The 27,424-nt window shown below is 42.3% G+C and overlaps 1 protein-coding gene across 1 annotated transcript in view; it reads left to right on the forward strand.

The window, feature by feature from the left end:
* ADCY10 (adenylate cyclase 10) overlaps window positions 1-27,424 on the forward strand; it is a 96,321-nt gene that overhangs the window by 63,719 nt on the left and 5,178 nt on the right. Inside the window, exons 21-30 of the mRNA XM_029229372.1 lie at window positions 7,307-7,376; window positions 8,168-8,399; window positions 10,295-10,402; window positions 10,906-11,087; window positions 14,608-14,764; window positions 16,794-16,998; window positions 17,077-17,173; window positions 17,429-17,544; window positions 18,359-18,476; window positions 20,377-20,572. Of these exons, the coding sequence (XP_029085205.1) occupies window positions 7,307-7,376; window positions 8,168-8,399; window positions 10,295-10,402; window positions 10,906-11,087; window positions 14,608-14,764; window positions 16,794-16,998; window positions 17,077-17,173; window positions 17,429-17,544; window positions 18,359-18,476; window positions 20,377-20,572 (1,481 nt within the window). The remainder of the gene's footprint in view (window positions 1-7,306; window positions 7,377-8,167; window positions 8,400-10,294; window positions 10,403-10,905; window positions 11,088-14,607; window positions 14,765-16,793; window positions 16,999-17,076; window positions 17,174-17,428; window positions 17,545-18,358; window positions 18,477-20,376; window positions 20,573-27,424) is intronic.

The raw sequence follows: 27,424 nt of genomic DNA on the forward strand, positions 1-27,424 counted from the left end.
AAAGCTTCTGTTTCCTTATTTATTTTCATTTTGGATGATCTGTCCATTGGTGTAAGTGAGATGTTAAAGTCTCCCACTATTATTGTGTTACTGTTGATTTCCCCTTTTATGGCTGTTAGCATTTGCCTTATGTACTAAGGTGCTCCTATGTTGGGTGCATAAATATTTACGATTGTTATATCTTCTTCTTGGATCGATCCCTTGATCATTATGTAGTGTTCTTCCTTGTCTCTTGTAACATTCTTTATTTTAAAGTCTATTTTATCTGATAGGAGTATTGCTACTCCAACTTTCTTTTGATTTCCATTGGCATGGAATATCTTTTTCCATCCCCTCACTTTCAGTCTCTATGTGTCCCTAGGTCTGAAGTGGGTCTCTTGTAGACAGCATATATATGGGTCTTGTTTTTGTATCCATTCAGCAAGCATGTGTCTTTTGTTTGGAGCATTTAATCCATTCACGTTTAAGGTAATTATCGACATGTATGTTCCTATGACCATTTTCTTAATTGTTTTGGGTTTGTTTTTGTAGGTCCTTTTCTTCTCTTGTGTTTCCCACTTAGAGAAGTTCCTTTAGCATTTGTTGTAGAGCTGGTTTGGTGGTGCTAAATTCTCTTAGCTTTTGCTTGTCTGTAAAGCTTTTGATTTCTCCATCGAATCTGAATGAGATCCTTGCCAGGTAGAGTAATCTTGGTTGTAGGTTCTTCCCTTTCATCACTTTAAGTATGTCATGCCTCTCCCTTCTGGCTTGTAGAGTTTCTGCTGAGAAATCAGCTGTTAACTTGGTGGGAGTTCCCTTGTACGTTATTTTTCATTTTTCCTTTGCTGCTTTCAATAATTTTTCTTTGTCTTTAATTTTTGCCAATTTGATTACTGTGTGTCTTGGTGTGTTTCTCCTTGGGTTTATCCTGTATGGGACTCGCTGCGCTTCCTGGACTTGGGTGTCTATTTCCTTTCCCATGTTAGGGAAGTTTTCGACTATAATCTCTTCAAATATTTTCTCGGGTCCTTCCTCTGTCTCTTTTCTTTTTGGGACCCTTAAAATGCGAATGTTGTTGCGTTTAATGTTGTCCCAGAGGTCTGTTAGCCTGTCTCCATTTCTTTTCATTCTTTTTTCTTTATTCTGTTCCGCAGCAGTGAATTCCACCTTTCTGTCTTCCAGGTCACGTATCCATTCTTATGCCTCAGTTATTCTGCTATTGATTCCTTCTAGTGTAGCTTTCATTTCAGTTATTGTAGTGTTTATCTGTTTGTTTCTTCTTTAAAACATTTCTTGCATATTCTGGATCTTTGCCTCCATTTTTTTTCCGAGGTCCTGGATCATCTTCACTATCATTATTCTGAATTGTTTTTCTGGAAGGTTGCCTATCTCCACTTCATTTAGTTGTTTTCCTGGGGTTTTATCTTGTTCTTTCATCTGGTACATAGCCCTCTGCCTTTTCATCTTGTCTATCTTTCTGTGAATATGTTTTTTTTTCCACAGGCTGCAGGATTGTAGTTCTTCTTCCTTCTGCTGTCTGCCCTCTGGTGGATGAGGCTATCTAAGAGCCTTGTGTAAGTTTCCTGATGGGAGGGACTGGTGGTGGGTAGAGATGACTGTTTCTCTGGTGGGCAGAGCTCAGTAAAACTTTAATCTCCTTGACTGCTGTTGGGTGGGGCTGGGTTCCCTCCCTGTTGGTTGTTTGGCCTGAGGCAACCCAACACTGGAGCCTACCTGGGCTCTTTGGTGGGGGTAATGGCAGACTCTGGGAGGGCTCACACCAAGGAGTACTTCCCAGAACTTCTGCTGCCAGTGCCCTTGTCCCCACAGTGAGCCACAGCCACCCGCCGCCTCTGCAGTAGACCCTCCAACACTAGCAGGTAGGTCTGGTTCAGTTTCCTATGGGGTCACTGCTCCTTCCTCTGGGTCCCAATGCACACACTGATTTGTGTGTGCCCTCCAAGAGTGGGGTGTCTGTTTCCCCCAGTCCTGTCAAAGTCCTGAAATCAAATCCCACAAGGCTTCAAAGTCTGACTCTCTAGGAATTCCTCCTCCCGTTGCCAGACCCCCAGGTTGGGAAGCCTGACGTAGGGCTCAGAACCTTCACTCCAGTGGGTGGACTTCTGTGGTATAAGTGCTCTCCAGTCTGTGAGTCACCCACCGAGCAGTTATGGGATTTGATTTTACTGTGATTGTGCCCCTCCTACCGTCTCATTGTGGCTCCTCCTTGTCTTTGGATGGTGGGGTATGTTTTCTGCTGAGTTCCAGTGTCTTCCTGTCGATGATTGTCCAGCAGTTAGTTGTGATTCTGGTGTTCTCACAAGAGGGAGTGAGAGCATATCCTTCTACTCCACCATCTTGGTTCCTCTTCGTGAATAGATTTCTTAACAGAAGTTTATTTTTCCTAGAGTTTCTAAGAAACTTTTTTTTTGCCATGTCTTCTTTATAATATCCTGCTTCAATCTTGGCTGGACAGTCTGTCCATTACCCCTGAATCTCCCAAAGAGTGAGGTATGCTTTTATTTTAATAATTATTTTTATTTTATTTTATTTTATTTTTGGCTGCATTGGGTCTTTGTTGCTGCATGCAGGCCTTCTCTAGTTGCGACGAGTGGTTCTACTCTTTGTTGCAGTGCATTGGTTTCTCATTGTGGTGGCTTCTCTTGTTGCGGAGCACTGGCTCTAGAGCGCAGGCTCAGTAGTTGTGGCTCACGGGCTTAGTTGCTCTACGGCGTGTGGGATCTTCCTGGACCAGGGCTCAAACCCGTGTCCCCTGCATTGGCAGGCAGATTCTTAACCACTGTGCCACCAGGGAAATCCATGAGGTATGCTTTTAAGAAATGCTCGAGGGGCTTCCCTGGTGGCGCAGTGGTTGAGAGTCTGCCTGCCGATGCAGGGGACACGGGTTCGTGCCCCAGTCCAGGAAGATCCCACGTGCTGCGGAGTGGTTAGGCCTGTGAGCCATGGCCGCTGAGCCTGTGTATCCGGAGCCTGTGCTCTGCAACGGCAGAGGCCACAACAGTGAGAGGCCCGCATACCGCAAGCAAAAAAATAAAAAAATAAAAAAGGGTTGGAGAAGGACATATCATAAGAGGTTCAAGGACACAGCATTAGCTATGAATCAGATAGTGAGGAAGTTGATTTTCTTTTCAATTCTCTATCAATCCTCATGTCCTTCCTAAAAACTTATTATCTGACTCTTGATCCATTCCAAGGATCAACAGCCCATGGGCTCCCTCCTGGGTTCTTTCGTTCCACTTGCTCCATCTAATTCTTCAGGGAGTACTCCTCTCATTCCTTGATCTTCTTGACATGTGCTGAAATCTCATTTAATGTTTCATTTACTCATTCATCAAATATTTATTGGGTTTCTGATATGTGTCAGACAGTGCTCTAGGCACCTTAGATGCATCAGGGAACAAAACAGCATTCTATTGGGGAGAAGCAGACAATGGAGAGAAAACATTAACAAAGAAGTAAATTCTGTAGTATGTATAAGTGATCCCAAGGAGAAAACCAGAAAAGAATGTTGGGTAGGGCAAGGGATTAGGAATGCAGAGTCGTCAGGGTAGCCCTCAGTGAGAGGTAAGATTCATGGAAAGGCAAAGGAAGTGAGGGATTTTATTGTATGGATGGCTGGGGAAGAGCATTCTAGGCAGAGGGGAGGGCCAGGGTAATGGCCCTAAGATAGGAATTGACCCCGTCCATTCTGTATATTGTGAGTTTATGCTTTTAAAAATTATTTTATTCTTGTTTTAATGGGGTAAAATGTGCTGGACCTGGAGGTCAGGAGATAAATAAAAGAGGTCAGTTTTTCATCTTGAACTTGAAGTCTTATTTCTGAGTCTTTGAAACCACAGGTGAGCAAGTACTATCTTTGCTTTTCTCCTTTCTTCTGAGAACCTACAAGCATTCCGTATATTTCTTTTCTTTTGATTTTTACAGATCCTCTTTGAAGTAGGGAACTTTTAATATATTTCCTTCATAAATGAAGAAAATTGAGACCTAAAAATAATATGATTCACCCAAAGGTTGAATGATATGACAAAAATCATATCTTATATATCCTGACTTTATTTGCTTTATTTAGCCTATATTGCTTTTTGCCACATCTCATTCTATCACTATTACAATTTGAAATATAAAACAAAACATATAGGATGTTGAAGAAGGAATAGCATTTTATTTTTTATTTATTTATTTTTTTTGCGGTACGCGGGCCTCTCACTGTCGTGGCCTCTCCCGCTGTGGAGCACAGGCTCCGGACGCACAGGCCCCGTGGCCATGGCTCACAGGCCCAGCTGCTCCGCGGCATGTGGGATCTTCCCGGACCCGTGTCCCCTGCATCGGCAGGCGGACTCTCAACCACTGCGCCACCAGGGAAGCCCAGCATTTTATTTTTAATCATTGATTTTTTTCCCCAAAAAACACGCATTTATTGAGTATCTATTATGTGTCAGGCAGTGATCTAGGCATTGGGGATATAGTGGTGAAAATGGCAGACGTGTCTATTCTCATATATTGAATTTTAATAGAGGCTGATAGACAATAAACAAATTAATAGAAGCATCAGGGGGACTTGGAGGCCTTGAGAAATATTCTGAATTTTATTCCAAATGGATTAGAACACATTAGAAAAGTATTGATTAGAATTAGTATTGGCTGCATATAACAAGGACCCAGCTAGAGTGGCTTAAATTTATTATTAAAGTTCCTAAATGTACTTCTCTCTATGTAAAATGCTTGTCTCATCACTGGGACTGGTGTGGAGGCTTTATGATCATCAGAGATCCTTGGTTCAAAATAGTAGCTGGAGTTCCAGCCATCATGTTCACATTTAACACTAGAAGGAGGAGAAAAGAAACCAAAAAATGAAAGGGATGCCCCTTCCTTTTTCAGTAGTTTTCTAGAATTCTTCCTACCCAATACTCCCCTTATATCTCAAGGACCAATACAATACAATAATACAATACGTCACATGGCTATATATCCAGTTGCAAGGGAGGTTGGAAAATGTAGCTCCCCCAAGTAAAATTGAGTTCTATTACTAAGGAGAAAAGGGACAATGGAAGTTGAGATAGGAAACAAGCAGTTTCTGCCACTGAGATCTGAATCATTTTTTTAAAATTATTATCTCATTTATTTATTTTTGGCTGCGTTGAGTCTTCATTGCTGTGCATGGGCTTTTTTGTTTGTTTTTTTGTTTCTAGTTGTGGCGAGGGGGGCTACTCTTCATTGCGGTGCGTGGGCTTCTCATTGCAGTGGCTTCTCTCATTGTGGTGGCTTCTCTCATTGCGGTGGCTTCTCTTGTTGTGGAGCATGGGGTCTAGAGCTCAGGCTCAGTAGTTGTGACACATGGGCTTAGTTGCTCTACGGCATGTAGGATCTTCCTGGACCAGGGCTCGAACCCGTGTCCCCTGCATTGGCAGGTGGATTCTTAATTACTGCGCTGCCAGGGAAGTCCTGAATCATGTTTTTAAAAACTTACTTTGCCTTCATTTTAGAAAACAGATTGAAGAGGATAGGAATAGGAGGGAGATCAGTTTTTCACACTTGTCTAGATGAAATTTGGTGATGGACTAGGGTGGTGCTATAGAGAAGATTGACAGAAGAAGATGGATTCAGATATGTATTGGAGTAGACATAATGGGACTTTCTGATGGACTGAATGGGGATAGGGGTGAGGGAAAGAAAAGAATCAAGGACGTCTAGGTTTTTGCCTTGAGGAGATGAATATGGCAGTGATGCCTTGAGAAATGAATATGGCAGTGATGCTTACTAAGACAGGCGAAACGTTGGTGGATATAGGTTTATGGAAAAGAGATTCAAGAGTTCTGTTTAGATCATTTTAATTTTGCAATTAGACATCCACGTGGTAGCTGCCGAGGAGACACTTGGATGTATGAGTCGGTAGGTAAGGGTTGATGTCAGGTCTTAAAGATGTAAAACCAAAAGTCTTTGTCATATGGGTAGAATTTAAAGTCATGGGCAGGTGAAATTATCTAGGGAGAAATCTGGATGGAGAAAAGAGCCAACAGTCAAACTGAGGTTTACCAAAATTTGGAACATTGATAGAGGAGTAGAAGCCAGTGAAGTGAGCAGCCAATGAGGGAGGGAAACAAGGGAACGGGTATTATGAAAGCTGGTGAAAAAAAAGGAGTGGTCAATTGTCGTAAATGCTGCCAAGAGGTGTAATAAGATGCAGACAAAGATGTAACCTTTGGATTTGGCAACTTGGTTGTCACTGGTAACCCTGACAAGAAAGTTTTAGAGGAATAGGAGGATAAAAGCATAATTCAGTTTATTCAGCCTCTAGTCACTAGAGAGAAACTAGACAGCAGACTAGGAGAGGTGGGCAAATTAATCCTTATACAGCGTGATAAAGGATGATGATAGAGGTCTGCATGGGGTCAATGGGCACACACAAGTTGTGGCACTAATTCTATGGGGCAGGGGCACAGAAAGCTTTCAGAAGAAGGTGATAAGTATCAATAGATGCTGAAACTGAATTTTATAAATTAAAAGATCTGTGGAGTAATGCATTCACCTTGGAGTCAGGAGACTTCCATCACGAACAGATATATGATCTGAGACAAGTCCCTTCCCCTCTTTAGGATTCTTCCTTCTCCCTGAATGGAAAAGTGGCTAGATTTCAACAGTCCTCATTTGTTTTCTGTTTTAAGATCATTATGGAATTTTCTAACCTATTGAAGTCTAGATAGATTGAAGGTTTCAAATTCAAGGCTCTCAGCCCTTAAGTTAGCCCTTTGGGGTATTCCATTAATTGTCTGTATTTCTCCATTAGAAGCTGACATCGCTTTCTTCAGCATCATTAATTCATAGTTTGAATTACTGCAGGGTAAATTAGTTAGGATAATGTTATCATCTAAAACAAACCCCAACATTTCAGTGGGTTAACATCGTCGAATGACAGTTTTTTTCTGCCCAGGTAGTGATCCAATGAGAATGTTGTCAAATAGCCTTGAACACAGTCAGTCAGGGACCCAGCCTCCCTGACTATGTTGTAGATTTGCTATCCCCTTAGATCCCCACAGTTAATTTGTTTTCCTGTGGAAGGAGAAGGTAGTGAAGATATCTAACCATCTCAATTCAGAGGTGACATATATTACTTCTGATGGAATCCCATTTTCAAACTAAACACATGTCTTCACTTAAGATGCATTGGGGACTGGAAAATGTAGATCCTGGCTGGGCAACAACAACTTTGTCGTGGAAGGGGAACAGGAAGCTTCAGTGGACACCAGACATCTCTGCCACATGAACATTTCAATGACCCATACAACTCACTTGTTTGTTTATTTTCCAGCTGAAGAAGAGATCACCTTTTCCAGAATAGAGACTTCTAAGAGATCTGCAATATTTTCTGAAAATCTCAGGTACAGGCTTCTATAATTGTTTAGGAGGTAGAGCATGAACAACTGACATTAAATTCAGAACACTGTTAGAATCACTTGTCTGGCCAGTACTCTGGGTCTTTTAGGCACAAATCAGAGGGTGTGTGTGGTGAGTTTGGTCAGTAGTTATGTAATGGAGTGGGAACCTATGGGCCCTTCCCAGGACAGACCCCCTCCCCCATATCCTCTGCTGTAGCTCCTCTTTGGGTTTTTTTGTTTTGTTTTGTTTTAAATATTTATTTACATAGTTCGTTGCGCTGGGCCTTAGTTACGGCAGGCGGGCTCCTCAGTTGTGGCATGCGGGATCTTTTGTTGTGGCAAGCAGGCTCTTCGTTGTGGTGTGCGGGCTTCTCTCTAGTTGTGGCACACAGGCTCCAGAGCACATGGGCTCAGTAGTTGCAGCATATAGGCTCCTTAGTTGTGACAGGTGGGCTCCTTAGTTATGGCTCACCAGCTCCTTAGTTGCAGCATGCATGCATGTGGGATCTAGCTTCCTGGTCAGGGATCGAAACCGGACCCCCTGCACTAGGAGTGCAGAGTCTTAACCACTGTGCCATCAGGGAAGTCCCTGTAGCTCCTCTTTGAAGTACCTAGATAATAGTGTCTGATGCACACCTCCTGAGTTGTTTTACAGATGCTAAAACCACCACCAAGTGGAAGAAATCTACATTAGATTTTCTTATCTTGCTCTTTTGTTTTTGAAGATATCTTCATATCAAACACTATACTATATCTACAAATTATTACTCCTATTTATTTCTGCATTTGGACAGTTCTGAAGAAATAAGAGAAAAGATCTTGAGTTTCTTTGACATCATTATATCAAAAATGAGGACATCTGAGAATGACATCATCCCTCTGGAATCTTGCCAGTGTGAGGAAATCTTAGAGATTGTCATCATGCCTCTGGCTCACCATTTTCTGGCTTTGGGAGAAAACAACAAAGCCTTATATTACTTCCTAGAACTTGCGTCTGCGTATCTCATCTTGGGTGATAATTATATGGTAAGCTGTTTCTGCCCAGATCCCCTCCACCTTTGAGACAGACCTACAGCCCACAGGACCAGAAAGAAAGCTCTAGTGATTTTTTTATTATTATTATTACTTCATGTTCTTGATTCTGAGCAGCACCCCCTTCTTTGAAAATCAAATTGCTCAGAAAGGAAATGAGCTGAGATTGTGAAAAAGTCACAACAAACCACAACTACCATTATACATCATTTAAGATACTGCCGTCATTAGAAACTTGCTATGAATTGTCTACCTACATTGGACCCTGGTTTCAACTCTTCAGTTTCAGTAGAGTCTTCCTCAGTAATGTCCCAGCCGCATTTGCTCTCTGTCTTCCCCAAGTATCTGTCAGCACAAATACCTGTAGGTCTTTGAATAAGCACAAATCTAGTTTTAGTCTTGTGATCCCTGAAGGGGCTCACTCACTTTGGTCTTCAATGTAACTTGTGCTAAATTATCATACATACCTTTAGGCCACCAAAGCCCTAGTGAATATTTCTCTAGGATAATTGTAAATAACCTTCCAGGGCAATATGCCCTTAGAAATGTGGGGATTTGATACATATGATGAAATAAAAGAATTTATTGTTAAGTAAGTTGGGAAGCGCTGAGCTGAATAAAGCTAAATAGATTTTTGTACTACAGATATTTCAGGGTCTTAATACGCTAAGATTCATAGAAATCTCCCAGAGGGTTGGGCTAGGACTGAGACATATTTTTTCTCTCAAACTTATTTGACCTTAGATCACTTTTCATAGAGCAGCTGGCTGACTAAGCTTCCACAAACTCCCTTGAGGAAATGCCTTTCTGGGCAGAGCCTCCCACACCCGAGTAGCCATGGCTGCCACCCTTTATGCCTGCACTTGTGGACTGTTTCAGATTTTACATTTGTGGCCTAATTAAACTCCACACCTTAGATTTATATAAAATTTTAAAATTAAACCATTAAAAATGTCAGTAAGCTGTGGTTCTCTCAAATATTTATGAACAAAAGGCTCCTGTGCATATTTTATACACATATGTGAAGAAGGCAGTGATGCGGCCAGTGAGTACCAGGAAGAGAAGGTTTAGGCAGCCTTGGGGGCTAACTTGCTAAACCTGTGCTCACCCTCATCTCATTATCCAGGGAGTGACGAATGTTCAGGAAAACAACGATTGGAAGCAGAGCCCCAGTGCAGGGTCCCAAAATGTGGCATTTGCTTCCCCGTCTCCCAGCAAAGAAACCTTGTCTCCCTCTTTCTGCATCCAACACATACGCCTTAGGCTGCATGAGACTTGGGGACAGTGCCTCACCTTATTTTACTCTTCAAGTCTGACCTTGCCTTGGTGTTTACAAGTGCCAAGACTCTCTTCACGATTTCATAGGACGTTGAAGATGAAGGGAGGAGGGTTGCTCAGGGCCTTACCTTCCTCTTCCACTTCCCAACGATGGCCCTGGCAAAAGAAATGGGAGTGGCTCCTAACTCATTCCAAAAGTAGAGACTGGCTTGTCATAGATGTGAGGATGCTCTCAGGAGCCATGAGTACACTGTTGGAAATAGGGAGGTTGGCGATGGAATTACTCAAAGAGGGAAATTGCCCTGGGGAAAACTTCAGGTAAGGTGACTTACATGACAACATGAGGAAAGGAGGAGGTTTCTAGATTCATCCTCTAGAATGAGATTCAGTAGATCAAGAGGAACATGAAGGTGACCCATATCTTCAGCAGGAACTTTCCCCACCCTTTCTGTCTAGAGTTTGAAGGACTCTGGTCAGGAGCTGAAGGAAGAGATGGAGGTGGGAGCTGGGTGGTCCTGTTTCTCTTCCTTCAGTAGAGTCTGGGGCAATGGCCCCTCCTTGGTCCCAATCCCTGATGACTCAATACCTTCTACTTCTTGTGCTGGTTGCAGGCTTACACAAATTTGAATGAGGGAGAGAGGTTGCTGAAACTTCTCAAGAAGGAAAAATCTTGGAGTAAGACTTTTGAGTGGACTACCTTTTTTACCCTCAAAGGTCAGGTAAGAAACCATTAGAAACACGGTTCATCTGTTCTTTATCACTGGGGCTTTACGTAGAAGAAGTAGTAGAAGTCATCCCTATACTTTCTACATCCTCCTCCCATCCTCTGCCACAGATCTTTCCCAAGACTCCAGAACCCCAAGCCCTGGGCCTCCTCCTCACCATCACTTGTCTGCAGCAAGATCTTCTTTAGCCTCTCGGTTGACAGCTTTATGAAATGTTTTTCTAACAACCTCCCAAAATCGACAGGAATGGGTAAACATTTTCTCAGAGGTAGATGATGAACAATGAGGATGCAAAGTCCTAGTCATTCAACCATCCTTCCACAGATACATCCAAGAAACATTTCCGATTGTGCCAGGCCCTGGGAGATCTTGTTCCTGGGCCTTAAATGACCTTTTTTGGATAAGATTCCTTAACTATGTATTTTTGGAACATACCAGCCAAGCCTAGAATCACTGCTTTTCTTCTTTTCCTTTCTTCCCCTTTCTTCTCCTTCTAGGTCTGTTTCAACATGGGCCAGATGGTGCTTGCCAAGAAAATGCTGAGGAAGGCCTTGAAGCTCCTCAATCGAATCTTTCCTTACAACTTAATCTCCTTGTTTCTCCAGATTCATGTTGAAAAAAACAGACACTTTCATTATGTGAATCAGAATCAGCAGGCCCAAGAGAGCTCACCTCCAGGGTAAGGAAGGAGCTGGGGAGAGCTGGGTGTCTCATCTCACTCCCCAGAGGAGAGAGACCTACACATAGTCCAACAGTCAGCCCCCAAAGCCTGGGCCTCTAGCGGGCGCAAGGAGTCCTGGTGGCTCGCTGGTGTGGGAGGGAATGTGTGGGAGCGGGGCTCCCAGGCCAGGGCTGGGTTGCCTCAGAACAACTTAACAGGCAGCTTTTGCCAAAGGGAGTTCGGGTGACAAAACCTTAAGGGAGTCCTTTGCAAGGTGAGCTCCAGTGCCCCTCCCCACTCATCTTACCCACTAACCCCTCTGGCCATCCATGTTCCAATGGGAATCTGCACCACCTGTTCCTAGAGCCTCAGTCACAAGTCCTCCTCCAATTCAGTGCTAAAACCCTGGGTATTGTCCCTGCCCCCCCAAAAAATGGCAGGTCCTGAAGACATCTGCCAAAAGACAAAACAGCCCACCCATTTTTGTAGCTCTATATAGATACGTGGGTTACATGGGGTATCCATCGGTCAAGATTATACCATTAAGATATGTACATTTCAATGTACGTAAATTTTATCTATAAAAGAACTACAAAAAATAATGAGGTGGGGTAGGAGAAGGAAACAGAGTAGAAGGACAGATGTAATAAGAATGTTGATAGTTGCTGAAGCTGGATGCTGGGTACATGTGGCTCATTATATTTTTCTGTTTTACTGTGTGTGCATGTTTGAAATTTTCCACAATAAAAGTTTTAAAAATGTATTCCACCTACCTAGCAATTCATACCAAGAGAAATGCCACCTAGTTGGGGATCTGGAGAGCTGGCAGTAGATCTCTTCCATCTTGGGAGAGGCCAGCTGCAATATTCCCACAGGTTCTGCCTGAGGTACAAGTATCTATTTCTATGGGCAAATTGCTGCAATTCTTTGGCAATCCCACCAAAAACTGCCTTCCCCAGTTTCTTGAAAGTGTTCCCTTGACTATGGGGGAGGCTGGGATGGAAATGAGGTGCAGCTGAGCTCCTTTGCAGGCTGGGGACAGGCTTCTGAGAATCTAAGCCTGCTGCTTCAGGAGACACCAGGAGGGGGAGGGGCGGGGAGAAGTTCAGCAGAGATCTCTCGGAGAGGTAAGAGAGAATTGGAGTTTGGGTTCACACAGAGGGTTGCCAGATGAAATAAAGGATGCCTAGTTGAATTTAAAGTTCAGATCAATAATAAATGATTTTTTTTTAGTACACCTTATATCACACAAGATATTTAGGACATATGCATTCTAAAAGAATTGTTTTGAAGTTCAGATTTAACTTGGCATCCCATATTTTCATTCCCTAAATCTGACAAGCCTAATGTACAGCTACATTTTGTAAAAGGAATAAGAAGTACATGCACAAGAGGAGAAGGTGAAAAAGTGATGATCAGGAAGAAACTACAGAACAATTGGCTTAAAATGCTGTCCAGTCAGAAGGTTCTCATCTCAAATATAAGGACATTAAGAAACAATATTTAGGGGCTTCCCTGGTGGCGCAGTGGTTGAGAGTCCGCCTGCCGATGCTGGGGACACGGGTTTGTGCCCCAGTCCGGGAAGATCCCACATGCCGTGGAGCAGCTGGGCCCGTGAGCCATGGCCACTGAGCGTGCGCGTCCGGAGCCTGTGCTCCGCAACAGGAGAGGCCACAACAGTGAGAGGCCTGCGTACTGCAAAAAAAAAAAAAAAAAAAAAAAACAGTATTTAATGTCAGAATTTCTACAGCTTCATGAACTCCCTATGTTATAAGGGATTTTACCTTCTCCATGTTTCCTTAGAAACTTTAAAAAATAATTTCCACAACAGAATGAATGTCATCAATGTCTAAACTGCAAGTACCTGGAATTCTTCTTTAAGAATCTCTAGTAGGATATCTTCCTTTCTTCTCATCTTTATTTAAAATCTGCTTTTTTTTTTTGCGGTACACGGGCCTCTCACTGTTGTGGCCTCTCCCGTTGTGGAGCACAGGCTCCGGACGCGCAGGCTCAGTGGCCATGGCTCACGGGCCCAGCCGCTCCGCGGCATGTGGGATCTTCCCGGACCGGGGCACGAACCCGCGTCCCTTGCATCGGCAGGCAGACTCTCAACCACTGCGCCACCAAGGAAGCCCTAAAATCTGCTTTTTGATAGTTATTTCTAGTTATATTTTGTTTTCTTGGCTTTGTTAAATTACTAATATTGCAGCCAGTTTAGGATCCCATTTTTATCACAAATAGAGAAGATTGGGGGCTACATTACCAGTTAAATGACTTGTGGATGCTGAGGCTGAGACCCCAAACATTCTCAGTATGTGGTCAGCCATCCTTCCCTTGAATAATTCCAGCACAGGAAGTTCACCATCTCCTGTGACATTCCACTCCGTTGTCAGAATGTGTTTTAGTCTGTTTGGACTGCTGTGACAAATTACCACAGGCCGGGTGGCTTATTAACAGCAGAAGTTTATTGCTCACAGTTCTGGAGTCTGGAAGTCTGAGGTCCTAGTGCCAGCGTGGCTGGGCCAGGGCCCTCTTCAGGGTCACAGGCTTCTTCTCGTATCCTCACATGGTGGAAAGGGGCCGGGAACTCTCTGGAGTCTCTTTTATAAGAGCTCTAATCCCAGTCATGAAGGCTCCACCCTCATGACCTTAACATGTCCTAAAGAGCCCACCTACTATTACCGTCACTTCGGGGAGTTAGAATTCAACTTATGAATTTTGGGGGATGCATTCAGACCACAGCAGAATGGGATTGTTTAAAAGGCTCATTTCCTTTGTTGAGCTGAGACCTAGTTCCTGACAACCATGTGTAACAGAGGAAATGACACACTGGACTGGCCGGGCTGGAGGTGGCCAAGGCTGGAGTCCTGGCACCATCACATTCTAGCTATGTGACTTTGACTTAATTACTTAACCTGTCTGAGTCTCACCTTCTGCTCATGTAAAATGGGGTTAATTATTCCTTCCTTTCTTACGGGGTTGTCATCAGTCTCAAATGTGATAAAATGATATAAATGTGCTTTTTAAATAATTTCATTTAAATGGCAATGAACTGACAGGGGACAGGTGAGTTACATCAATTACCTTAATTAATCATCACAAAGTAGGTATTATGGTCCCCATTGTCCGGTGGAAAAATTGTGCTTCATAAAGATTCATGCACATGTACTACAAGATCCTACTGTATAGCAGGAGGAACTATATTCAATATCCTGTGATAAACCATAATGGAAAAGAATATTTTAAAAAACTAATGTATCAATATACATATGTATAACAGAATCACTTTGCTGTACAGCAGAAATTAACACAACATTGTAAATCAACTATGTGTCGATAAAAAAATACTATGTGCTGAAACTGAAAAAAAAAAAAAAATTAACGTGCATGTTAATTTCCACGTAAAGGAAACAGGCCTCAAACTCAAGTCTGTTTTGACCCCCAAGCCAGTAGTGAGGACTCTGCCCCTGCGCTTCCCTCAGGCATGCTGGTGGCGATACCTTCTTCTTATGTCCCATGTGTGTACTTTATCTAATAGGAAGAAGAGGCTGGCGCAACTTTACCAGCAAACCACTTGCTTCTCCTTACTGTGGCAGATCTATAGCTTGAATTATTTTTTTCACTACAAGTATTATTGCCACCTGGCAGCTCTGATGCAAGTGAATACTGCCCTGGAAACTCAAGATGATTTCCAGGTAGGGTATTTTTGTAGCTGCTTTTTACGTTTCTGAATCTCATTTGGAGAGAAAAGCCTAGTGAAAAGCCAATCAAAATTCAAAATCATGAAGATTTAATAAAAACCTTCCAGACTAGATTGTTCCGCTGAGGCTAGCAGTTGTCAAACATTTTGGTCCCAGGATCCCCTTATACTCCTAATAATTGAGGACCTCAAATAGCTTTTTATATGGGTTTATATATTTATATTTTTTATATGGGATCATATATTTTTATGGGGTATATCTGTTGATACTGTCATATAAGAAACAAAAACTGAGATACTTCAAAAATATTTTTTAGAGAAAATAAACCCATGACATATGAACATAATTAACATTTTCATGGAAAAAACTCTATTTCCCCAAACAAAAAATTGTGTGAGAAGAATGGCATGTATTACATTTTTGCAAATACCTTAATGTCTGACTTCACAGGAGACAGCTAGATTCTCAATCTGCTTCTACTTTCACGTCCTTGTAATGTCACATAATTCTCCCTTGGAAAACTCCACATTGTACTTGTAAGAGAATGAGGGTGAAAAAGGAAAATGTAACAGGATAATCCTTTTAAAAAGATAAAATCATTCCCTGGCGGTCCAGAGGTTAGGACTCCGTGCTCTCACTGCCGAGGGCCCGAGTTCAATCTCTGGTCAGGGAACTACAATCCCACAAGCTGCGCAGCATGGCCAAAAAAAAGTAAAAGTAGAAGAACACCCATCAAAGATGTTATTGAGCTCATTAAAGTTAGTGAGAGAACTAGTAAGATGTTACAACTGGTTCCCAGGAGAATTTAATTTATGAATGTATACAAAACTAGTCTAGTCACAGGGCAAGAATAGAATCACTTGTATCCAATGAACATTTCTATTTCTATGAAAAAGAATCATTTACATTATTACCAGTTTCCCAAAGGCAGTGAAAGGCAGAGATATAACCTTGATGAGTGAGCTAGACAGGACACCCACTGAATTTTTTTTGTTTTGGCCCATTTCAAGTTCTTTCACTGTTTTTCCTGAAAAACTGCTACACACAAAACAAATGGTCCACAAAACATTCTCCCTTCTTTCTGAAGGTTTTACCATGCATTGTTATTAACCAGTCCTTTGCTATTAAACTTAAATGGCCAGTTAAAACAAACAGTTCTAAGACTGTTCTTCCACCACTGGTTAAGACTGGGGTGGCAGGTATTGGGGATAACATTCATTTAGCCTTCTGGGCTTTCTGGGCAGACTTGGTGACCTTGCCAACCCCAGCTGCCTTCTTGTCCACTGCTTTGATGACACCCACAGCAACTGTCTGTCTCATGTCACGAACAGCAAAACGGCCCAGAGGAGGATAGTCAGAGAAGCTCTTAACACACATGGGTTTGCCAGGAACCATATCAACGATGACAGCATCACCAGACTGAAGAGTTGTTTAAAGAGTAACCAACTTCTCTTCAATCTCCCTGTTAAGTTTAAAACTAGAGTCCTTAACATTATTTTTGAAAGCAAACAAAACCAAACCAACCTTCCTTTATTGTTAAACAACAAAAGCAATACATGCTTGTTGTAACAATAAATTAAACATCACAGAAATGCATAAAGTAAAAAGTCCCTCAAATCTCTACTCCAACTGCAATAAATAGGTAACTGCTTTTTACAGTTACCCATTTGGTAGTTCGGAATGAATCCTTCCAGGCTTTTTGGTATGCAGTCATATATCCACACATGTAAGCTATTGCTTTTATTTTTCACAAAAATTAAAATTCATATATTTTGTTTAAGGACCCTGTGTGGGCAAAAGGGGCCCTTGAGCTTGTCCTGGATCACGCATTAAATAGGCGGCAGAAACTCAGCTCAGTTTCTGTATCTAAGCCTATGGTTTTGCCAAATGTCCAGCCCCATTCCCAAGCTTAATCAATCCATGTTTACTGGTAGATGATTGGTGATATCCTGGGCTTTCTGCTTCGGGTTCCATCCCAGTCTTGCCCCGTCTCTCCTCTTCTCCTCCACTGCTGCCATTTCAGATCATTAAGGCCTACCTGGACTATTCACTGTACCACCACCTAGCCGGCTACCAGGGCGTGTGGTTCAAATATGAGGTCATGACCATGGAGCACATCTTCAACCTCCCCCTGAAACGCGAGGGCATTGAAATCATGACCTACGTGGCCGATACACTTGGCTATATCAAGCTCCTAATGGGTCACTTGGACTTGGCCATTGACTTAGGTAAGCCCTGGTTGGTCAAGAAAGAACTTGCAGATACAGGTAATGCCCAGAAATATACTGGAATTGTTTTCTTCCCAGGCTCTCGAGCCCACAAGATGTGGTCATTGCTTCATAATCCCAACAGACACTATCTGGTCCTCTGCTGGCTTTGTAAATCCCTCTTCTTGAAAAACAGGTATTTATCTCAAGGCATTTTCCAAACCGGGACCAGAGGCACAGGCCAACTTGGCCTGACTCTGGCCACCCTGATAGAGAGGTCCAGGAAAGAACAGTTTGAACAGAGAGCCACCTTGAGATTTAGGAGTGGGTTTGAAGTCTGTTGAAGAATCATAGTTGGTCCTGAATGGCTGGGCAGGACTGAGACTAGGACTGAACTTCCTTCTCTCTGCACACACTATTTTTTAATCCTACCACCTTTTCTTATCCATAGATACAAGCAACTGATCCAGGTGCTGGGGTGGCTGTGGGATCTTTCTGTAGCAGAAGAGCATATCTTCAGCAAGGCATTTTTCTACTTTGTCTGCCTGGACATCATGCTTTATTCTGGTGAGCATGGCCTTGGAATTTATAAGAAACTGGGGGAATAACACTTGCGTTGGTGTGGTGTGGCAGGTGAAAGGGCTAGGGCTTTGAGACCACTGGGTTTCTGGCTAGAAGGTGCGAGGATTGCAAGGGACCAACAAGCAAGAGAATTTAGAATTTAAGCTGCCAGTTAAAGTGTCAGATCATTTGTCACACAAGTGATAGTGACTGACCTTCTACTAGGGCATTTAATTTTTAGCAGGATAGACTTAGAGACTTCCTGCTTGAAAATGAAGGGTAGGGCTGCTAATGGTGAGGTGAGGGTTCCAGGCACTGGCAGCTGTTGGTGATTTGGAAAGCAGGTTCTTTCCTGATAGCCTTCATGTTACACCAGGTAGGCAGGCCTCAGTGTACATATTAAACCAGAGGGGCCAAACTGGGCATTCTTTTTCCCAGCCATGTTTTCAGCGAGGGATGTGGATATTGCTGCCAGCAAGGGAAGTGTGAATGCGAAGACTGAGAAGTCCCAGGCTGCACTGAGGCTGATTCCTTGGGCTCAAGCAGGGAGGGTTGGTTTAAACCCCACTCCTGCCTAGTTGATATTATGGACTTGTATCTTATACACATAAACTTCCACAAAAGCAGGGGCTCAGCAAACACAGGGCAGTGCAGTCACTTGGTTGTTGTAATCCGTGGGACCCTTTGGATTCATAAAGTAATCAGAGACCGAGGCCTGTCCTCACAGTGGGAAATTCTCCTGGGAGCTATTAGGCCAGAAAGACGACACCCCTCCACCCCCAATCTACCAGCCAAGCTCTCCTGTTTCTCTCTTTTTTAGGCTTTGTTTATAGGTCATTTGAAGAATGTTTGGAATTCATACACCAAAACGAAGACAACAGAATACTGAAGTTCCAAAGTGGAATCCTCCTGGGACTTTACTCATGTATAGCTATCTGGTAACAATGTGTTGCATACCACTAAATTCCCAAATTTGAAAATGTTGAATCCTGGAAGAGTTCTATGAGATTTGAAAAAAGGAAAGAAAAGAAAGAGAAAGTACTTTTAATTTATACCCAAGACAGATTGAAAGCGACAGAGCAGATTTATACTGAAAAACACCTTGGGGATCACCTAGTTCATCCCACTCAACTGAGGCCAGTAAAGCGATGCCACTTCAATTGTACTCAATGCAACAAGCATTTATTGCGTACATAGCGTGCAGTATTAATACAGAGATGAATAAGAAAAGCGTACTTGCTTCTGAGAAGTGTTGGGGGTTTGAGGGAGACTAATAAATAGCACTACTTACCCCCTCCTCACCCCCAAGGTGGAATCATAATCATTGTTAATAGAGCCGATGTTGGAGGATATGGCTTGTACCTGCAGGCAAGCGAGCTTCCTAATATTGAACCCCAGGATTAGACTTACCCATCAGCAGCAGGCAGTTCTAGAAAACTCCACCTCCTCCCCACCCCATTGAGGCAGGAAGTACCATGCTCCCCGTGGGTCTCACTGGCTCTCAAGATGAAAGAGAGCTACACCTGCCTAATTTCTGTCCCAAAGTCACCAGCCTACAAAGTCACCCCTTGTCATTGGAGGAGTGAGTGAGGCAGGGAAAGAAATGTGGAGCTTTGCGCCAGTGGAGCTCCCTCACATGGAAGGAAACCAGGAGGGTGGAAGAAGCAGGCTTCCTGTATCCCCATTAACCCACTGAGCCTGAGGCTTAATCTCTTTAACCCATTACATTTTTTAAACTCAATAAGCCTGTAGCTATGGCTTTAGCTTCAAGGAAGTAGATGGACAGTAAGGCTCCAGAACACTAAATAAATTACTTCCACAGCCATCCCCAAGACCGAAGGTCATTCCCTACTCCACTTCCCATCTCAAATTATATATGCAGTCATGTTGTTCAGTATCTAAAGATTTTGTGATGAGATTTAAATGATAATACGAAGACATTCCTATGTAAAGTGCCACAAACTAGAGCAGTTTCAAATCTGAATAGAAATCTCTTATTATAAAACTCATTGGGAGAAATTAAAATCCAAAAACTCAATTACCCTGGCCAGCTAAAGTCTAAAGAAGTGAAAGTTCAAAGTCAAATTAATTTGCCCTTGTGAGTTAAAGTTCAAGGAATCTAAAGTCCAAAAATCACCCTAATTTCTTATTCTACTCTACCTCACCTGAAGCGTTCTTGCAACAGCTGTAGCTTAGGCCAATACTGCTCCCACTTTATGGGCATGGGAATCATCTGGAGAGTTTGTTAACTCGGATTTCTGGCCCCATCCCCAGAACCTGTCTGATTCGGTAGGTCTGGGTTGGACCAGAGAGCTTGCATTTCTAAGGAGCACTCAGATGGTACTGATGATGCCTGTCTGTGGCCCACACCTTGAATAGTGTCAGCCCAGGCTATCTCTCTTTGAAATCAGAGCAATTTCTTCAAGCCCCAGAATTTATAGCTCCAAGTGCCTGATCTGTTTCATTTTTTTCCTGGCCACACCGAACAGCCTGGGGGATCTTAGTTCCCTGGCTAGGGATTGAACCCCGGGCCCCTGGTAGTAAAAGTGAGGAGTCCTAACCACTGGACTTCCAGGAAATTCCCTCACTTTAAAGAGTCCAAAGAATTAAATGGTAGCTAATATTGCCGAAGTATTCCCCCCAATTATATTCATTTGAAATCATCAAACAATTCTATTCTGTCCTTGCTCCATATCACATAATTTTCCCTGAATAGGCCAGTGGCAGGCTTCCAGAGACCAACGTACTAGGAGCTACACCTCTAGAGAGACCCATTTCAGGAAACCAGCCCATTCCAAGGGTGATGGGGATTTTTCTTATTCTTCTGTGGTGATACAGGTATGCCAGACTTCAGGAGTGGGACAACTTTCACACATTTTCCAACAGAGCCAAAAGTCTAGTGTCAAGAAGAACCCCAGCAGCTCTTTACTACATAGGCCTCAGTAGGTACATGGAAGGGCAAGTTCTCTACCTTCAAAAGCAAATTGAAGAACAATCAGAGAATGCTCAGGACAGTGGAGTTGACCTACTCAAGGTAAGGCCTCTTCTCTGGTTTCCCCGGTAAGTCATGCCTTAAATGGATTTTTCTCTACCTCCTGTGATAATTATTTTCTCTGATTACAGAAGTTACACGTGTTTTATAGTTTAAGTTTTTGAAGGCCACTCCCTCCCCATAATTAGAATATAAATTGCCCACAACCTTACTACTCAGAGATAATCACTTTATACATATTAAGATATCACTTTCCAATTTTTCTTCCATGTGTGTGCATGCATTTCCATTTTTTAAACTAGCTACTAAATAAGATATATTTATGAATAATTCCCTGCCGTTAAATTGTTTTCTGCACCACTAGTTAAAAGGAAGCCTAGTATTTTATCTTATAGATATACTATTAGATGATATTGCCAAATTATTCTTAGATAGAATTTTTCTGTAGTACTTTATTGCTGTTGCTGTGATAAACATCTTGGTAGATAAATCTTTGCACACAGCAATTTAAAACATTCAGCTGATACGTAGTAAGGACCTGGTACTATGTGTTGGGGTACAAGAGTGAGCAAATTAAACCTGGTGCCTGACTCCCAGAGTCTACAGCCCAGCATGGGCAAGCCTCCCTAAGAGAATGAAGGGCTGAACCTCCAGGGTCGTCTTAACAAGTGTTTGCCTTGTTCTCTTAGAAACTGAATGCAGGTGAATTCCTTTTCTACTGCTAGGTCTCCAAGTACACAACCTTAACAGCTTAAATGACAGCACTTCTTTTCTCACCTCCGGGCTTAGCAGTCAAAAGTCTGGACGAGCTTGGCTGGGTTCTCTGCTGAGGGTCTTACAAGGCTAAAATCAAGGTGTTGGCCGAGGTATTTTCTCATCTGGGGAAGAACCTGCTTGCAGGTTCCTTCAGGTTGTTGGCAGAATCTAGATGCTGACAATTTTAAGGCACATCCCTATTTCAGAGATGTTAAAAATGTTTCAAAACAAGGCATCTTGAGACCAGTGAAGAATAGTAGCTCATTTAATCTTCGGAGGCGTTGTTATGGGCTGGGTCTTCTTCACTGCTGCTGGATAGAAAAGTCTTGAATTTGCCCAGGTGGGAGCCCACTCCCTACCACTCTCATAGCACACTCAACCTCAGCATCTCTTCCTGCAATTTGTTCACACCAGCTGACTAAATCGCCGCCTCCAAAAACACACAAGTTCACTGTCATCACTGCTTGGAGGTATGTACTCTTTGACATAGAACATGTATTTATATTTCTGATTCATAAAACATTCTTCTGGCTCTCACACAGTATATGGAAATTGGTGATATAAAACATTTTGTTTTATGTAATTATTATGTATTACATATGACTTATGTAATTATTATGTGTATTATGTAATTTATTTCACGTAATTTGATGGAGCAAATGTCTTTCCTTAAGAAAATTACTTGTGGGGGATTTAAAACATGCTTAACTTCATGTTGTTTTTAAAAAATAGATTTTTACCATCTTAAATATGATTTAATTTATTCCAACATTCTCTTTTTCCTTTCAAATACCAGGCACATTACGTATGACATATGGGTTGACTGTCATTATCACTTTTTTTTTTTTTTTTTGCGGTACGCGGGCCTCTCACCGTTGAGACCTCTCCCGCTGCGGAGCACAGGCTCCGGACGCGCAGGCTCAGCGGCCATGGCTCACGGGCCTAGCCGCTCCGCGGCATGTGGGATCCTCCTGGACCGGGGCGCAAACCCGTGTCCCCTGCATCGGCAGGCCGACTCTCAACCACTGCGCCACCAGGGAAGCCCCCATTATCACTTTTAAATACTCAGTGCTAATAAAGGGGTACCACAATTTTGGCCAACCTGATATATGGAAATCCAGGTAGATAAATTAGCAGCTGGTTAAAAGAAAGCACGTCTTTATTTAATGAGTAGTAAAGTATAAAAGTCACCTATCCCAAAGACAGTACAGGTTAAAAACACAATAGGTGCTATTGGGATTACAACAAAGATGTGTAAAATGTTGTCTTTGTACTCCAGGAGTTTGTGCTTTGAGTTCCAGAAGGGGATGGGGCTGGGAAGCCCAGGAATGAGAGGGAGTGGTAGAGGTGGGGGGTAGAAAGAACACAAGAACACAAGAGAACACAAAATCAAACTTAGTACCTCCCACAGTACACAGAGCAATGCCTTTTACACATGTTACTGAACCAAACTTGTGCTCGTTCTCCCACATGCAGCAAAGCTAATCTACTGACACCAGGTGTGGTGAAGGAAAGTGCAGCATTTACTGTAAGGTGCCAGACAAGGAGTCTGGGGCAGCTAATGTTCAAAAAACCCAAACTCCCCAAGAGGTTTCAGGGAAGCATTTTTAAAGGCAAGGTGAGGGAGAAGATTCACAGGGTATGTGATCAGCTTGTACACATTTCTCTGATTGATGTTGAGGTAACAGGGCAGTGTCACAGGGGTTAACGTCATCAATCCTCAGGCTCCAGTAGGTCTGGGGGCTGTATCTCATGGTCATTAAGTAGTTAGCTTCTAACATCTATAAAACAACTCAGGAAATGTGCAACCCGTAGTGTTATCTAGTTACTTCATGGAGGAACTAAAGATTCTGTGACTGCCATATGGCTGATGTACTGTTTAAATTGTTACTAGTGCTCCTGGCCCAACTGCCATTTTTGTCACTACATGGTCGTATCCTTTCAGTCATTCATTCTTGAGCCAGGCTTCTATGACTCAGGGGGCGCCTGGGAGACTACAGCTCTTCTACAAACAGGAGGAAGGCAGAGGACGTGGTGGGAGCGGTCTGTCCCGAGAAGGCCCCACAGGGTCCTGCTTGGTTACACACGGCAGATGTTTAACTTCGTGAATAAATAATTGATAGAATAAACATGTAACAGGTTAGTCAGGAAAACTCAATGTTTCAATGCATTTCTATGAAATTGAAGTAAACGCAATAAAAGAAAAAGACATTGTATTGTTGACCATCAAGTTAGCAAAGACATGAGAGAAGACACATTCATACTCTGAAGGACTCTCATAAACTTTCTAGAGAGCATTCTGGCAAAATGCATGAATATCTTTAAAATATGCACATCATTTAATTGTCCTCCTAGGAACTAACCTAAGGAAATAATCAGATGGCAAACAAAAATTTATCTATAAAGATGTTGATCTCAGGTTTATAGTATTTAAAAAACTAGGGGAAAATAAAAAGCATATGCCTTTCAAAAATATTGGTTAAGTCAGAAATGGTGTATTTAAACATTGGGATTTATTTTTCTTTTCTTTTAAAGATATTTTATTTACTTTTGGCTGCGTTGGGTCTTAGTTGCAGCATGCGGGATCTTTTCGTCGCGGTGCATGGGCTCTTCGTTGCGGCACACGGGCTTCTCTCTAGTTGTGGCATGAGGGTTTTTCTCTCTCTAGTTGTGGCGCTCAGGCTCCAGAACACGTGGGCTCTGTAGTTTGTGGCACGCAGGCTCTCTAGTTGAGGCATGTGAGCTCAGTAGTTGTGGCGCATGGGCTTATTTGCCCCACAGCATGTGGGATCTTAGTTCCCTGACCAGGGATCAAACCCGCATCTCCTGCATTGTAAGGTGGATTATTTTCCACTGGACCACCAGGGAAGTCCCTGGGATACTTTCACATTAAAAAAAAAATCTGAATTTCTTACTCTTGTTTTAAAAATTGGAGTATCTGATGACTCTAGGCCCCAATCCTAAAGGGCAGCTACTGGCTGGAATTGATGAGGGGTGACATTTAGGGCATACCCTCTTCAGTATGACATAATCCCCTCTGCTTCTTATCTTGCTACATTCAGCCTCTTATTTATGTTTCTTGCCCAGCTGTGTCAGCATTTGAATTTGTGAGATCTGATGTAAAAGAATCATGTCGTTTAAAAGAGCCCTTAAAGATAGAACATCTGCATGTCACTTCAGCTTCATCTCCAGATTTTCTTTAACTCCCTTTACCCAAATCTACTCTTCAAACTTTCAGAACTATTTTGAATTCTTGCAGCAACCATCCACCCTTGTCTAGTGCCTTTATATATATAAATCTGCTTTCTTTCAACATTGTTTGTCTGGCCATGTCTTCTTCCTTCAGATCGCACATCCCTTCCACATCTTTCAGGAGAAATTAAGAAGTTCCTGCTTTGTGTTCTCCCTGAGGATCCTCATTCCCATGTTGCCTGCACTGCATTTTAACTGCTTATTTGAATACTCCCTTAGCTGGTGCTCAAGGGATGGTGTCTTGCTCAGGATAAATCGCCCAGCAAAGAAAAATCCAAGATACCAGCCAGATTTTTACCACAGTTGTCTACGCCGTGTGGCTGGCAGGGTCCTGGTGTTTGAGCAAGTGTCAGGCCTGAGCCTCTGAGGTGGGAGAGCCGAGTTCAGGACTTTGGACCACCAGAGACCTCCTGGCCCCACGTAATATCAATCGGCGAGAGCTCTCCCAGTGATCTCTGTCTCAACACTAAGACCCAGCTCCACTCAATGACCATCAAGCTCCAGTGCTGGACACCCCATGCCAAAAAACTAGGAAGACGGGAACACAACCCCACCCATTAGCAAAGAGGCTGCCTAAAATCATACTAAGTTCACAGACACCCCAAAATACACCACCAGACATGGTCCTGCCCACCAGAAAGACAAGATCCAGCTTCATCCACCAGAACACAGCACCAGTCCCCTCCACCAGGAAGCCTACACAACCCACTGAACCAAATTTACCCATTGGGGGCAGACACGAAAAACAACAGGAACTACGAACCTGCAGCCTGTGAAAAGGAGATCCCAAACACAGGAAATTAAGCAAAATGAGAAGACAGAGAAATACACAGCAGATGAAGGAGCAAGGTAAAAACCCAACAGACCAAACAAATGAAGAGAAAATAGGCAGCCTACCTGAAAAAGAATTCAGAGTAATGATAATAAAGATGATCCAAAACCTTGGAAATAGAATGGAGAAAATACAAGAAATGTTTAACAAGGACCTAGAAGAACTAAAGAGCAAACAAACGATGATGAACAACACAATAAATGAAATTTAAAATTCTCCAGAAGGAATCAATAGCAGAATAACTGAGGCAGAAGAATGGATAAGTGACGTGGAAGATAAAATAGCGGAAATAACAAACACAAGCAGAGTAAAGAGAAAAGAATGAAAAGAATTGAGGACAGTCTCAGAGACCCCTGGTACAACATTAAACACACCAACATTTGAATTATAGGGGCCCCAGAAGAAGAAGAGAAAAAGAAAGGGACTGAGAAAATCTTTGAAGAGATTATAGTTGAAAACTTCCCCATCGCATTTTAACTGCTTATTTGAATACTCCCTTAGCCAGTGCTCAAGGGACAGTGTCTTGGTCAGAATAAATCACCTAATACGGGAAAGGAAGCAGTCAATCAAGTCCAGGAGGCACAGAGAGTCCCAAACAGGATAAATCCAAGGAGAAACAAGCCAAGACACATATTAATCAAACCATCAAAATTTAAATACAAAGAAAAAATATTAAAAGCAGGAAGGGAAAAGCAACAAATAACATACAAGGGACTCCCCATAAGTTTAACAGCTGATCTTTCAGCAGAAACTCTGTAAGCCAGAAGGGAGTGGCAGGGCATATTTAAAGTGTGAAAGGGAAAACCCTACAACCAAGATTACTCTACCCAGCAAGGATCTCATTCAGATTCAATGGAGAAATTAAAACCTTTACAGACAAGCAAAAGCTAAGAGAATTCAGCACCACCAAACCAGCTTTACAGCAAATGCTAAAGGAACTTCTCTAGGCAGGAAACACAAAAGAAGGAAAAGATCTACAATAACAAAACAATTAAGAAAATGGTAATAGGAACATACATATGGATAATTACCTTAAATGTAAATGGATTAAATGCTCCAACTAAAAGACATACACTGGCTGAATGGACACAAAAACAAGACCTGTATATATGCTGTCTACATCAGACCGACTTCAGACCTAGGGACACATACAGACTGAAAGTGAGGGGATGGAAAAAGATATTCCATGCTAATGGAAATCAAAAGAAAGCTGGGGTAGCAATTCTCATATCAGACAAAATAGACTTTAAAATAAAGACTATTACAAGAGACAAAGAAGGACACTACATAATGATCAAGGGATCATAATTCTCAATGGTGAAAAATTGAAACCATTTCCACTAAGATAAGGAACAAGACAAGGTTGCCCACTCTCACCACTATTATTCAACATAGTTTTGGACGTTTTGGCCACAGCAATTAGAGAAGAAAAAGAAATAAAAGGAATCCAAATCGGAAAAGAAGAAGTAAAACTGTCACTGTTTGCACATGACATGATACTATACATAGAGGATCCTAAAGATGCTACCAGAAAACTACTAGAGCTAATCAATGAATTCGGTAAAGTAGCAGGATACAAAATTAATGCACAGAAATCTCTTTCATTCCTATACACTAATGACAAAATATCTGAAAGAGAAATTAATGAAACACTCCCATTTACCATTGCAACAAAAAGAATAAAATACCTAGGAATAAACCTACCTAAGGAGACAAAATACCTGTATGCAGAAACCTATAAGACACTGATGAAAGAAATTAAAGGCGATACAGATGGAAAGATATACCATGTTCTTGGACTGGAAGAATCAACATTGTGAAAATGACTATACTACCCAAAGCACTCTACAGATTCAATGCAGCTCCTATCAAACTACCAATGGCATTTTTCACAGAACTAGAACAAAAAATTTCACAATTTGTATGGAAACACCAAAGACCCCAAATTGCCAAAGTAATCTTGAGAAAGAAAAACAGAGCTGGAGGAATCAGGCTCCCTGACTTCAGACTATATTGCAAAGCTGCAGTAATCAAGACGGTATGGTACTGGCACA

This window comes from Monodon monoceros, unplaced genomic scaffold (assembly GCF_005190385.1).
Source record: "Monodon monoceros isolate NGI ecotype Baffin Bay Population unplaced genomic scaffold, NGI_Narwhal_1 Super_Scaffold_18, whole genome shotgun sequence".
Classification (NCBI taxonomy): domain Eukaryota; kingdom Metazoa; phylum Chordata; class Mammalia; order Artiodactyla; family Monodontidae; genus Monodon; species Monodon monoceros.